Source organism: Mus pahari, chromosome 2, assembly GCF_900095145.1.
Source record: "Mus pahari chromosome 2, PAHARI_EIJ_v1.1, whole genome shotgun sequence".
Classification (NCBI taxonomy): Eukaryota; Metazoa; Chordata; class Mammalia; order Rodentia; family Muridae; genus Mus; species Mus pahari.
Window position 1 is genome coordinate 80,093,285 of NC_034591.1, and position 14,692 is coordinate 80,107,976.

Genomic DNA, 14,692 nt, shown 5'->3' on the forward strand with positions numbered 1-14,692 from the left:
GCCTAATTGGCCATCACTGGGAAGAGAGGCCCCTTGGTCTTGCAAACTTTATATGACCCAGCACAAGGGAAGGCCTGGGCCAAGTAGTGGGAGTGGGTGTGTAGGGGAGGAGGGGTGCGGGGGGGGTATAGGAAACTTTCGGGATAGCATTTGAAATGTAAATAAAGAAAATAATAATAAAAATTTTTAAAAAAGAAAGCATTTTCCACATGAGAACAGTTTATGACACACTGTGATTACAATGCACAAATACCACACTAGTTGTAAAATGCAGATGCTCATCTTACAAACTTCTCTAATTGGCTTTTGTAATTGTTCTGGCAAGTGTTTTCCAGAAAGTGAGATTATGATGTGATGATGGGAATAGAGAACTCCCATTTACATTTCCAGTTAGTTCTTGTGAACTTGTGGGTGTAGAGGGGACTACATCACCATGAAAGCTTGCCAAATGGTTTAGTAATATTCTCACCTCAGCCTACTGAAAGCTCTCTATAATATTGGTTTACTTCATAGCCTGTATTTTTCCCTGTACTGGAGGTTACAACCTGGGCCCTTGCACATGCTGAATGGGTGCCTTGGGACTACGGTACTTCATCCCTGTATCATACAGGATTATTTAATTTTTGTTATATTATAATCTTGTGACTCGTCTGTGACACAAGGTGTTGCACAGGTGGATGCAGTCAGAGAAGCAGTAGGAGCCCAAGATGCATATCTAAATTCATAGTCAGTGTGAACAGAAATATGTTATTTTCAAAATAATATAATACCATTAGAGTATAAATCTCTCAAAATGACAAATTCAAAGTAAAGACTTCATGAGTTATAAATACAGTTTCTGTTTTAAAGTCAAATAACTTGACAGTTGTTGACAGAAATAGGGTACTCTTGACTTTTATGAAATGTTACTTTACAAATTAACCTCTGCCAATGATATTTAAAATGCATGTTAATTTGATAATTTTCTTTTTTTTTTTTTTTTTAGGTTTTTTTAGGTTTTTCAAGACAGGGTTTCTCTGTGTAGCCCTGGCTGTCCTGGAACTCACTTTGTAGACCAGGCTGTCCTTGAACTCAGACATCCGCCTGCCTCTGACTCCCAAGTGCTGGGATTAAAGGCGTGCGCCACTACGCCTGGCTCAATTTGATAATTTTCAAAACTTGCCATTCATTTTCTTTCTAATCCTAGTGCTTTATTAGATTTACTATAACATCCTGTTTAGCCATATGTGTTTTCCTAAGTTTAGTTTCCAAAATGTGTTGTATTCTCATAAATGTATAAAGTTTTCAGTGTTTATGGGTATGAAAGACATCAATGGTTTTATTGCTGGTTCTAGTAATGTAACTTCTATGACCTGCATGCTGGGTATGCATTGAAAAACGCACATAGTTTGAATTTATGAAATTGGTGGATTGTACTTACACTAAGTTATTTCTAAACTTTTTTCCTGGCTGTCTTCCTGTGGTCTCTACCTTGTATTCACCTCCCTATGGTCCTTAACTCTGCTATTCCCCAAGGTCTCTGCTGGGAGGGTTCTTTGTTCTGTCCATTCTCTGTGGTTCTTATGATGCAGAAACAGTAGAAAAGCCAGACCAGAAGGCACTTAGAAGAGGTTCTGGAATGATAGAGACAGAGAGAAGCAGAAGAGATGAGAGTAAATTGGCTGAACTATATGTTCTAATAATTATATTCAGGTATACAGTTGAAGCTCTCTGTTGAGCAGTTTTTAAATACTACAATATTTCTTTTGGAATGTATCATTATTCCAAGCTTATTTTATATGTATTCTTGGCAGCTAAATCTTCTGGGGCAAATATTTTGTTTTCTATATGTGTTTTTCTATACTATTACCATAATATTAATACATAAAGCATATCACTGCTAGGTTTAATTTCCTGTGAATGATTAGCATAGCATGGTGTAGGGGAACATATCAAGTCACAAGTCACATGCAGTCTAAAGTAGATGACTGTACAGCAATTAAGTCGTGACTCACAATACACAGACTGCAGTAAGAAAAAGAATGAATTCTAGCAAGCACACCCATATCTAATTTCTCACTCTCTGTTAAAACTAACAAAAAATGCTGGGAGAACTTTGGGAATAGAAGAATCATATGTTAGGTTATCATAGTTTATGTATGACTTTCCCACTCTTTCTTCTATTCCTTTGTCCAGCAGTCATTAAACATTAGGTATTATATCAATTCAACTACTTACACAACATCTATAAGATGGAACAATTGGAAATTATGTCTGTGTCTGTCATATAGTTCTGCACCATTTCTATAACAAGATACCACAAAGTATCACAAGGTCAGTAGACTGGAAGATAAGTTTCTATGTTCTCAGAGTTCTTGAAATTATAAGCCGAACGTGTTGATAGACTATGCTCCTTATAAAAGCAATAATCTCTCTCTCCATCCGTCCCTCCTTCTCTGCTTCATCCTAATCATCACCAGCACCATCACCACCAGAGCAATAGCAGAATGTTTCCATCTCAGTCCTAAGATTTATTAACAGCTTTATGTATGTTTTTTTCCTAGGAATTCATGTGCTGAAGTCACATTGCCTTGTATCATAGTATTAAGACCTGGATTAAGCCTAGTGAAATATAATTAGACTTTAAAGGCTTTGAATGACTGGGCCAGGTTTGGTAGGAGTATATTAGTTCCCATGAGCACTTGAGTATAAAGAAAGACTTCCCTCCCTAGTTTCTTGTTTACCATATTTTTCTATACATTCTCCCAACAATGTGTTACCATTGTCCCAAGACAATTATCTAAATATAGAATGTGCTGGGACCTTGTTCTTAAAAATCTTTCAGAACTGAGCTACATTTCTTTTCTTTGTAAATATCTAGTTTCGTATAAGTTGTCATGGAAACCAAATATACACCGAGACAGCTAATGTTATTCATGTCTGCTATTCACATATTTCTTGAAGGAAGCTTGCAGGTTGCTAATTGTGCTATTGGCAGCTCACTAGTTTATTTCCAGTACATTTTAGGGCAATCTGTAATATGGATTTTCTTCCCACCCGGCAGTGCTTTGTTGATGTCAGTAGTGACTGACACTTGTGATCAACAAAACAACAATTCAGTCTTATTTACTCCTCTGTTTTGTTTAAATTCATCGAACTCCCCCCCCCAAACCTTCCTGCTATGTTTATTTCCTGCCTAACATGTCGTATGATATAGCACTCCTGATTCTCTATTTGTCATGATATTATCCTCTACAGATCTGGGTTCTTACTTGTTTTACCATGTTGATACACTGGTACTTCAATTTTTTTTTTGAACTTTCAACATGTAGATAATTCTTAAATCATCACTTTCTTTTTATTTCAGACACTTGATGGCAATATATTTGAATGTTAGTGTTATATTTTGATAAATTGTAGATTGCTAGTGGTAACTGCTTTATTCAAAGCCTTGTAGAGCAGCTGCCATATATCATCTTAGAGAATCAAATGCGTCCTCTCCGCCAGCCTAAGAACTGTCATGTGTATTCTATGAGTTTTTGTAGATTTTCTTCTATCCTTGATGATGAAGGATCGATCCTTTAATGATTACTAATCATTTAAGATTTCTCACTGACCCTAAATTTAACTTGCAATCTCTTTAAACCACTAATTTATGGTTTTGTGCAACTTCATTGTACAAAGTATGCAGCAGCATTCCACTATACAAGCAGTCATTCATAGTGTACATGATAGGATTTACTCTCAAGTAAATTTAAGATTTCTGGGGGCTGGTGAGATGGCTCAGCAGTTAAGAGCGCCGACTGCTCTTCCAAAGGTCCTGAGTTCAAATCCCAGCAACCACATGGTGGCTCACAACCATCTGTAACAAAATCTGATGCCCTCTTCTGGGGTGTCTGAAGATAGCTACAGTGTACACTTACATATAATAAATAAATACATACATATTTAAAAAAAAGATTTCTGGTATGTGTAGATATGAGTAGTGAACACTTGAAGGTACTAATGTGTGTGCTGCTGCCCATTACTGTCTCTGAAAAGACTAAAGACTAAAGCATGACCTTTACTCCCCTTCCCACTGTGGAACTGTTTTTTGGTTTGGCTGTAATCTGTATCTTTGGCTAATGCTCATTGCCTTTGTGTAGTTTATCATCTGACCTCTCCAACTGATAAATTGTGTCACAGTGTCTGGAATTTTTGCACAGCACAATGATGAACTTTCGGTTGTTTGTTATCCCCCAAATTCTATAATTATGAAAAAGTCTTTGAAACTCGACTAAAGCATTGCTTGGTTTTGTATTTTTCATCAGGTTTATAAATCGGTATGCCATAGAACAGGATACTACGTATATTTTAAGATCTGTTTAAAATAGCATAGTCTTTCTGGCTTTTATTCTTCTTTATTGATAGACAAATTCAGAAGGGCATGACTCTTACCCGTGCTTTTTAAATATCAACACACACACACACACACACGCACACGCACACGCACACGCACACGCACACAGGAACACAAAGTATCTTTAGTTTTATTTAGGTTGTTTTTACGTCTGATGGTAACATAAATGTTCAAGAGCCAAGAGAGATGCCTTTGCTCTCTTGCAGGGAGATGATAGAGGTGCTACTACTGTGCAGCCAATCTCCTGCTGGCATTTTTATTAAAAATGAAACTTAAAGATTCTTTTTATGGCAGAACATAGTACACCTACACATCACACGGAGAGGTAAAACCCAGAACTCTGTTACCACTCCAATGAGCAAAGGCTACCTTACAGGGATTTGCTAAGGTCTTCCTGAGAAAGTGTGGTACCAGGCAGTAGAAGCAGGAATCAGCCTGCTGTAGCAAGGATGATGGGGTTTCACAGACCTATGGATTGGGTAATTTGAATGCTTGTTATCTCTCAGAGGTAGCTCTGGCTGCCCAGTGTTTGTTATTGAGACAGAAGTGAGGGGTACTTGTGGGGCTGCATGCTGGAAAGGTTGTGAAGGCCCTGCAGGTGAGTGACAGATAACAACAACGATGTTCGTTAGAATCTATAGAAGGAAACTCACTAGACTCTAAATGCAGTCTCAACATGCATTCCAGGTAGCATTTGACAAAACAGGAAATATATGCTTCATTGGAAGAACAGAGACAAGTTTCATTCTTTAATTACTTTTTTCTCCTTCCCATAAAAGCAAATATGTTCAGTGTACCCTTTAACTTCTTACTAATGCCACAATGTAAATAAAGAAGATTCCATTTCTTTAAAATGTGGGAAACATGTGGCCTGGAAACATATTCAGGTAGTCTATAATGCAGTGTTCTACTGTACACATGGTTATATGGAATCTTATTAGCTACCAAATGTATTCAGGCACTTAATAAATGCAATGGTAAGGATATCTGGGAAGTTTCACAAAGTAGAGAAACTTAGATATAGGACTCAGATGATGACATTCTTATATTTTAGATTGATAGAAGCCAGTAGTTTTCTAAAAAAAAAAAAAAAAAAAAAAAAAAAAAAAACATTTTAAGTGGGTGGGCGGTGAATGACTTTGTAAGGGACCAAAAATAGCCCAGGCTATATTTGGCAATAGTCTGAAACACGTTAATGCTCTGTCATCTCAAAGTTTAACCACTTAGCTTTTTACAGAGGACATATTCCTTCACTGACCTACCTACCTTCTGGGACATTCAATTCACACTTGTTAACAGATAGAAGCCTTTAGTATGGTGTTTTAATTTTTTTTTACCACATTTAGTCTACTTCATGGGAAGGGGCATTAAAACAACTGTTCACATGGCTTAAACTTTAAAATCTTAATCCAGTTTGTCTGAGAAAATAATGATAGTGTCAGACAATCCAGGATGCTTGAGGATATTTTCTGCCCCAAGAATTCCTACTAAGCAGTTTCAGTAGGACAATATGAATAAATATGAACCTCTTGATAGCAATCTGCTGAGACGCTTATTGCTTCTGGGTTCACAAACTTGTCTTGGTATAGTTTTAAATTGACCTTGATGATACCCACGGGCTTTTAGAAGAGAAGAAACTAACTTGGCATGTCTAATAACTTGTACTGTTTTCCTGAAAACTTTGTTCATATTCTTTCTGCCATAAAATACAGCCAATTTAAGATGTCTTTAGGAACTTCTAATATCACATTTATCTTTGAAATTTTGTCTTTACAAAAATATTAGATGAAACAAAGAATACAGTGGTAAAAGTATTTAGCAGCAATTTTGATATAAACCATGACAGGTTAAAATTCTCTCTCTACTTACCTTAAAAACAGAGAAAATTAGCAGCTAGAGTATATTATTTTAAGTTCCATGATTTCATTTTCATTGTTGTTTATGTAAAGACTTATATTCAAAATAGATATTGACCACATTTTAGAAATAAGTCTACATCTCCTACAACCATCTTAACATTTTTTCAATGTATGCTAAATAAAAATAGGAGTGTAATAAGTTTCGTTGAGAAGCTGGTACACACAATTCAGGTTCTCAGTATTTTGTTTTCATCATATTTAGTAAATACTGAAGTTGTCTTTTCTTTTCAATTTTTGTGCCTACACCTCCGTTATCCTAGTAATGTACTGTTTTCTGAAATAGCTTGTTAAGCAAGATTACTAAAGTAAAAGTGACTCTACATCAAGTATTTATGAACTACAGAGCATTCACACAAATATAAGGCACTGTGAACTTTTAGAAGATGAAAATAGCTAAGAATTCTCCATTTATCTCGAAAGGAACCTTTTTGTAGATAAAAAATGTCAGTATCCCAATATTGCTGTCAGATACACCATTGTTCTAAAAGCCTGTACTGTTTTCAGGATTGATTTACAGGCAAAAGTCATTATGTCAAATATAACTCATTTTGAAAATGAAGTTACTAACAGGTTCAGTGTCAAAATTAATAAATACTATTTTCTTTACATAAGTCAATTCTATTATGTTTTTCATTTTGTTTATGAACCTTAACATTTCCTATAAATATCATAGTAAATTGCCATGACTGTAATATCTGACGAACATTTGTTCAAATTAAGAACAATAATATTTAAAATAATGACTTATTATATTTGGTAATGTTTTGTGTAAAAGAATCAAAGAACACTCAGTGAATTAGGATCATCTTCTCTCTGTAAACATAGCCTCCACTCTTAATCCCCAACTCCTCTCCTGGACTAGATTTACATATATCCATGCCTTATCAAAAGGGTTGGGATTAATCATCATTCTGATTACGATATTTCTACATTTTTATTTTCATGTCTACAATGTCACACAATAGTCACTATAGTAACAATAGTAACAATAAATCACTAATAGCATGTACTGTTGTAGAATCCTGAGTCACCATGAATGTTAACTCCAATGTGACTACTGAGACTTTGTCTGGATACTGTATGAATCTATAATAATAAAATGATAATAATAATAGTGTTATTATTATTAATAGATGCTCTTAAAACTTAGCAGCTAAAAATGCAATTTTGTTAGTTCATAATGTTATAATTAAACCATTTAGAGCAATGGTTCTCAACATTCATGACAGTGTGACCCTTTAATACAGTTCCTCATATTGTGTGACTCACAAGCAAAAAAAAAAAACCTTATCTTTGTTGCTACTTCATAATTGTAATTGTACTGCCATTAGAATTGTAATGCAAATATCTGACATACAGGATATCTGATAGTACCTACAAAGCAGTGAGAACCCACAGGTTGAGAACTGCTGACAGAGAGTGATGCAATGGACAATTGTAGCTTCGGTTTCTCAGGCAGAGCTGAGCTGGGGCTGCATACCAATGAGGTCTCACAGCTCATAATTGATGCAAGTTATTCTTTGGTAACTTACATACTGTTGGTGGAAGAAATTTATTCATCTCCATTTATCTACTCTTAACTACTCAATTCTTTTTTTATTGGCTATTTTCTTTATTTACATTTCAAATGTTATCCCCCCCGTTTCTGGTCCACCCACCTCCTGAAAACCCCCTATCCCATCCCCCTGCCCCTGCTCACCAAATGACCCACTCTTCCTTCCTGGCCCTGGAATTGCCCTATATTTGGGCATATAATCTTTGTAAGACCAAGGGCCTCTCCTCCCATTGATACTGACAAGGCCATCCTCTGCTACAATATTCAGCTAGAGCCATGAGTCCCTAGATGTGTACTCTTTGATTGGTAGTTTAGTTCCTGGGACCTCTGTGTGTGTGTGTGGGGGGGTGGTCTGGTTGGTTGCTCCTGCAGTCCTTTCTCTAACTCCTCTATTGAGGACCCAGTGTTCAATTCAGTCCAATGGTTGGCTGCGAGTATCTGACTCTGTATTTGCCATGCTCTGACAGAGCCTTAGAAACAGTGATCTCAGGTTCCTGTCACTGTGCACTTCTTGGCATCTGCAATAGTCTGTGTTTGGTGACTGTATATGCAATAGATCCCCAAGTGGGGCATTCTGTGGATGGCCTTTCAATTCAATTCTTTATACAACATGAGAGGAAGATTTAAGAGATGACTATGGAAACAGACTTTTCTTGATCTAGCCATGGCTGTGCCACTCACATCATAATTCAAATTGGGCAAGCAAGACAATAAGCCTTAGGGAGAATCAAGCAGTGTGAGACCAGGCTTCCTTGGTGATATTGCCAGTAAAGGATACCACACTGTATTCAATATCTATGAGTAAACTAAGAATATTAAGTCCAATCATTCTATACATCAATATGATTTTGAACTCATGTTATATATCTCTTTCCTCTAAATTCAATCATTATGTTTGTCAGTTTTAAAGATGTGAGTCTGTAAACATCTTGAGAAATTTCCATCAGAATAAAGTCTGGGGCCTTTTGACAGGTACATATCTTTGAAAAGGCAAAATTCTTTATAACTTCCAAAAAGCAAAAAAGAGGCAAAGCTACAATATTAAAATAACCAATCAACAAAATGCTAATTAATCCATAAAAGCTACTGTTGATCATGAACACCACCATGAAAGTACTTTGATCCTTCTTAGAAGGGGAACAAAATGCCCATGGAAGTAGTTATAGAGACAAAGTTCAGAGCAGAGACTGAAGGAATGACCATCCAGAGACTGTCCTACCTGGGGATCCATCCCATAAACAACCACCAAACCCAGACACTATTGCAGATGCCAACAAGATTTTGCTGGCAGGACCCTGACATATCTGTCTCCTGAGAGGCCCTGCCAGTGCCTGGCTAATACAGATGTGGATGCTCACATTCATCCATTGGAATGAGCACAGGGTCCCCAATGAAGGAGTTAGAGAAAGGACCTAAGGAGCTGAAGGGCTTTGAAGCCGTATAGGGATAACAACAATATGAACTAACCAGTACCCCCAGAGCTCCCTGGGACTAAACCACCAATCAAAGAAAACACATGGAGGGACTTGTGGCTCTAGCTACATATGTAGCAGAGGATGGCCTAGTCGACCATCAATGGCAGGAGAGACCCTTGATTTTGTGATGGTCCTATGCCCCAGTATAGGGGAATGTCAGGGCTAGGAAGCAGGAGTGGGTGGGTTGGGGAGCAGAGAGAGAGAGAGGAAGGATAAGGGGTTTTCAGAGGAAACTAGGAAAGGGGATAACATTTGAAGTGTAAATAAAGAAAATATCTAATAAAACAAAAGAAAAAACAAGAAAAAATACATGAAAAGAAACCTGCTGAATTCCAGAAGACTTTCTGTGAACTGCAAGGCCTTTGGTCAGTTGATACCATTTAACTGTTATTTCATTAGCATCTAGTGGGCTTGCAGTGATATCCAGGGTTTCAGACTAGATAGTTTTAGACTAGTTTGTTATAGACTAGATAGTCTGAAACAAAAACTAAACTCAGAGAGTGTTGGCTGGGCTCTAGTTCTGCTCTAGGCACTCTCCACCACTGACTGACCAAGAGTCAACCTGCTGGCCACAGTAGATATCATACGCTTACAGAGTTCAGATAGTAGTAGCTAATTGGTGAATGGTCAGTGTGAAATGTGGCTGTGCTGTTCTCGCCAGTCTTTACTTTTCTGCTTCTTCTCAGCTAACCTTTCCTCTTCTCTTCTAAACCTTTAGCATGCTTAAATTCACCTCAATATTTAGTCCCAGAAGAGAAAATGTGATGGTTTATTATTTCCTGCGGAGTCTTAACTTCCTTTAGAGGTAATAGTATAGAAGTTTGATAAGGGTAAGTAGTAATAATACAGTGTTTGACAACAGAGAGTTTCTAGCCTAGTGTGATTTTCAACACCCACAGGGACTTCCAGAGAGTTAAAATATGTTAACTAGTAAGTACAGAAATACATAACTATTTACATGATCTGGGATCTGGTGTCAAGTATTTGACCTTTGATCTATTTGACTGTAAAAAATCATGATTACTGCTTTACCTGCTCCTGAGTGTTATTAAATTTCCCACTGTAATGTGAAACAACTTGAGCTTCCTGCTCCTGAGAGTGCTGTGTAGAAGTAATTTTAAAATGAATGAGGATAAACTGTCTATGAAACCTGAATGTGTGGGAGACCTAGAGGATCACAGCATCTCTACTTGACATGGCTATACTAGGTAATATGGCTATACTAGTTAACATGGCTATACTGGTCAGGTGTGTTAACTTGGTACAACCTAGAGTCACCTAGGAAGTGGGGACATAATCTGAGGAATGACTCTAGCAGACTTGCTTGTAGGGATGTTGATGGTGTATTGTGTATATTAATGATGAATGTGAGGTGGCTCAGCCCATTGTCGGTGTTGATAAACCTGGGTAGGAGGTCCTGGCATTTATAAGAAAGCAAATTGAGGAGGCCATGTGGAGCAAGACAGCAGGCAGCATTCCTCCATGGGTCTGTTTCAGTTTTAACATTTAGGATCCTGCTTGGCTTTCCTTGCTGATAGACTGTAAAATGTAATTGGAATAAACCTTTTCTTCTCCAAGTTGCCAGTGTACATCACAGTAATTAAAAGAAAACTATTAATAGTTGTCATCAGAAAAATCAAGGCCTATGAATAAATTAGCATTGTATAGTATTTCTCACTGTAGAGAAAGTAAAATGCATCAGAGAATAACAAAATCCCATTTCATGCTGTCCCTGAGATATTTTCTTATTAGGTGAGATGTGAAGTAAGAGGAAATGGGTATACACCTAATGTATATTGTGTTTGTTTTCCATCTTTATAAGAAGGAAACATGAATTAAGCATTTTATAAGTGTCAAATACTTTTTTGTTTGTTTGTTTGTTTGTTTCATTTTTGGTTTTTTCATGACAGGGTTTCTCTGTATAGCCCTGGCTGTCCTGGAACTCACTCTGTAGACCAGGCTGGCCTCGAACTCAGAAATCCACCTGCTTCTGCCTCCCGAGTGCTGGGATTAAAGGAGTGTGCCACCACGCCGGCATAAGTATCAAATACTATGCTTGCTGGTAATGACATACTAATGAGCTAACTATACAATGAAGCACTGAAGCAAATGGAAAGCCCAAGGAGGGTGGGAAACAAGTTCACGTTTGAGGTCTCACATGAGATGACATATGGTTTAGATGCTGATGCAGAACATGTCATCTAATAGTTCAGTAAGTAGTGAATAAGAAGTAACTTTCAAGATTTGTCATATAATAGTATATATTCTGAGTGACAAGGGTGTTGATGAGTAGAAAGGAGAAAAGTCCAACAATAAATGTGTTTGTTATATTTCACTTTAATTTGAAGAAGCATTTTTAAGGTGGCTGGAAATCAAAACCTTGAATTATTCTCAAATATGCAGATGGCATCAAAGAATTCAGTATGCTGTGATAGAGGGTCTGATTTTCTGTGAGAAAGACAAAAGTAAAACAGTAGAAACTTCCTAAAATTTATATATACATATAAAACTGATCTAAATTAAACCTCCAAAGGATGGAGGGAACACCGTCACAACTGACTATCTCTCACCACATAAAGTTTCCAGTACTTGGACTGTGTTATATCTAAATGGGTTCTTGGCCAATGGGCCCTAGGGGAAATTCCAAAAAAACCTAGGCTATTGCCAATACTATCAGTTTCTCCACAAACTTACAGAAATGCCATATTACTGAAGTCAATACCTACACAACTAACTAAACAGGGAATAGTTGAGCTGGTGCCTACGTAGACCCTCCTCCTCTATGTTGCAGCATCTTTGTTACAGGACAGTAGTCTAAATGCTATCAAAAGAGAAATGTAAACATGAAGCCAGTAAATATTGACAATGGTGTTCTACCTGCAAGATATTCTAGGATAATGGTGGCAAAAAGTGTGTGGGAGTAATCAACCAATATCTGATTTGACTCAAAGCCTACTCCATGAGATAGAACACATATCAGTCACTATTTCAATGATGAGGTATCTGAAACTGTATACTCCATGGACCTAGGATAAAACAAAATAATACTGAAGAAAAAAATTTAGCGATAAAATGACTCCTAATTATATTTTGTGACACGCATAGATCAGTGCCTTGTTCAGCCTTCACCAGAAAAAGTTCCGCCTGCAGCACATTATGCAGAGGCACAGTGCTGGAGAAGGAGCTGAGAGTTCTATGTCTGGATCCACAGGCAGTAAAAGTGACTGAAATACACTTCTTCTAGCAATGCCACATGTATTACAAATCCACAAGTCCTAATTGTTCCACACCCCGTGGGCCTATAAAGCCTATTTGTATTCAAACCACCATGTGCATCTTAGACACAATCAAGTCAGAAATACTAAGTAAGCAAAGAATAGAGAATGGGTATTAAGTTTGGTTTAGTGAGTAGATACTAGGAGTGCTGAAATGTGTCCTCTTAGGACGATGGGGATGATGAGTAGAGGTCTGGGAAAGAATTCTGAATGAATGGGAAGCTGGCCTATCCACAGACAGTGCTGAGATTCTGATCAGCTATAAGGTGTATTTGTGATTACAAATTTTGAAAAGAGAATTTGTAATGTGTGGTTGTATCTGTAAAGTGCTAACACAAAATTACAGGTACCCTGGATATGAACATAGAACCTGAATGTGCTTTCACATTGAGAATATCAAAACTGCAGTGAATCCTAGTGAAAGGGACTAGTGAATTATCCTAGACCCATCACTGATGATGAGAGTGTAGCATGGCTGTGATTTAAGAGTTAACATTAAATTATAGCAAGAGAACAAAAGTAACTCTTGTAGAGTATAATTAATACTATTACATCAATTGTGTGCACCCAGAAAAGATGACAGAAATAATAATAATAATGTCCCTGCTTCTTCTAAAGCACCTCAATGTTGACAAACACAAAAAGGAAAACTTAACTTGTTTTAAAATGTATATGGAGAAATACACATGATGTATGCAGTATAGTAACAGTAACATAGGCTTTTCTATTCTTTTTCAATTTTGAACTATGAAAGGGAATATCACACCATAGATAAAACTGAGTGTCATTAGTCACGTGCAATTATTTCCCTGTGTGAAATTGACTTTTTTTGTGAAAAGCAAAGTGAGAGATCTAAGCAGATTCTCCTTTCTCTTTGGTGTTTTGTAGGATATAACGAGAGATGAATGCTCGATGCTGAGGCTACAACTGAAGGACAGGGATGAGCTTATTTCTCAGCTTCAGGCAGAGCTGGTAAGTGATTGACTGAAGGAGTTACTTACTTTCAGGATTATTTGCTATAAACCTTTATCTATTGAGACTGATACTATTATTTATATCTGATGAGTGATTTAATATGACTGTCAATTTACTGAAAGCTGTAGTTCTTTGGTGACATAAAGAAAAGAAATGGTGTTTTACATGTATGATAATCCTACATACTTCTAGAAAATGATAAAATCTTTCAGTTGTATCTATAGTCATAAAGGCTAAGGCCACATTACATTTTGTACACTGTGTGATTTCCATCCACAATGAAATACATAGAGAAAAAACTTTACAATATAAAAGAAGGCATTTATTATTCTTGCAAACTAAACAGGTTTTACATTTATTTTCACAATCACAAAATACAGCTTTTTGTCAATCTATTGTAGGTTTTCTATTAATGCACAACTCTCACAAAATACAAAATATCTATAGTTTATTTTGGTGATGAGGTTGTTATAAAGACATATTAGGAATCAAAGGTTTAGTACATAATAGTATGTTTGCTACGATGAAGAACAATGGGCATTGCTTTTCTAGATGTTTTAATTTAGGAGAAGCAGTTTAAAATTAGTATTAGTACTCTGGATGTAAGTAAAAATCATAGAATCATAAGATATAAGTTAAAGCAAGAATGTTAACCCATCAAGTATTCTTAAGATACTAGCAAAGTAAATATAATACTGTAGAAAACACTCTTGAAACATTATCAGTGTTACAAAATAAGTAGCAGTTAAATACATATTGAAAGACGATTTAACAGTTGACTATATCAGTGTTGGGGTGTTACAGTTTAATGGCATAACTGAGTCACAGACCGATATGCTTCTGAGTACTATTCCCTCCCATGCCAGCACCATGCCATGTTCATAGAACATTTTACGGATCTAAACAGCTGGCAGTCTTTTACTGACCCTTGACCCTTATAGAGAATAGGGATTGGCAGCTCCAATCATGTGCATATGGCTTCATAAGCTTCTAACTTACTACTTAAAAATAGAGGACCATTCACAGTCAAGAGGTGCATTTCCTGTACTATGAGAACTAGCCCATTTAAAATATCGGCAGAATATTAATAGTACAGATAGTATCTATTACATAAT

At 36.7% G+C, this 14,692-nt stretch overlaps 1 protein-coding gene across 1 annotated transcript in view; it reads left to right on the forward strand.

The window, feature by feature from the left end:
• Nucleotides 1–14,692, forward strand: part of Ccser1 (coiled-coil serine rich protein 1) — a 1,089,958-nt gene that overhangs the window by 496,730 nt on the left and 578,536 nt on the right. Inside the window, exon 8 of the mRNA XM_021190473.2 lies at nucleotides 13,491–13,574. Coding sequence (XP_021046132.1) covers nucleotides 13,491–13,574 — 84 coding nt within the window. The remainder of the gene's footprint in view (nucleotides 1–13,490; nucleotides 13,575–14,692) is intronic.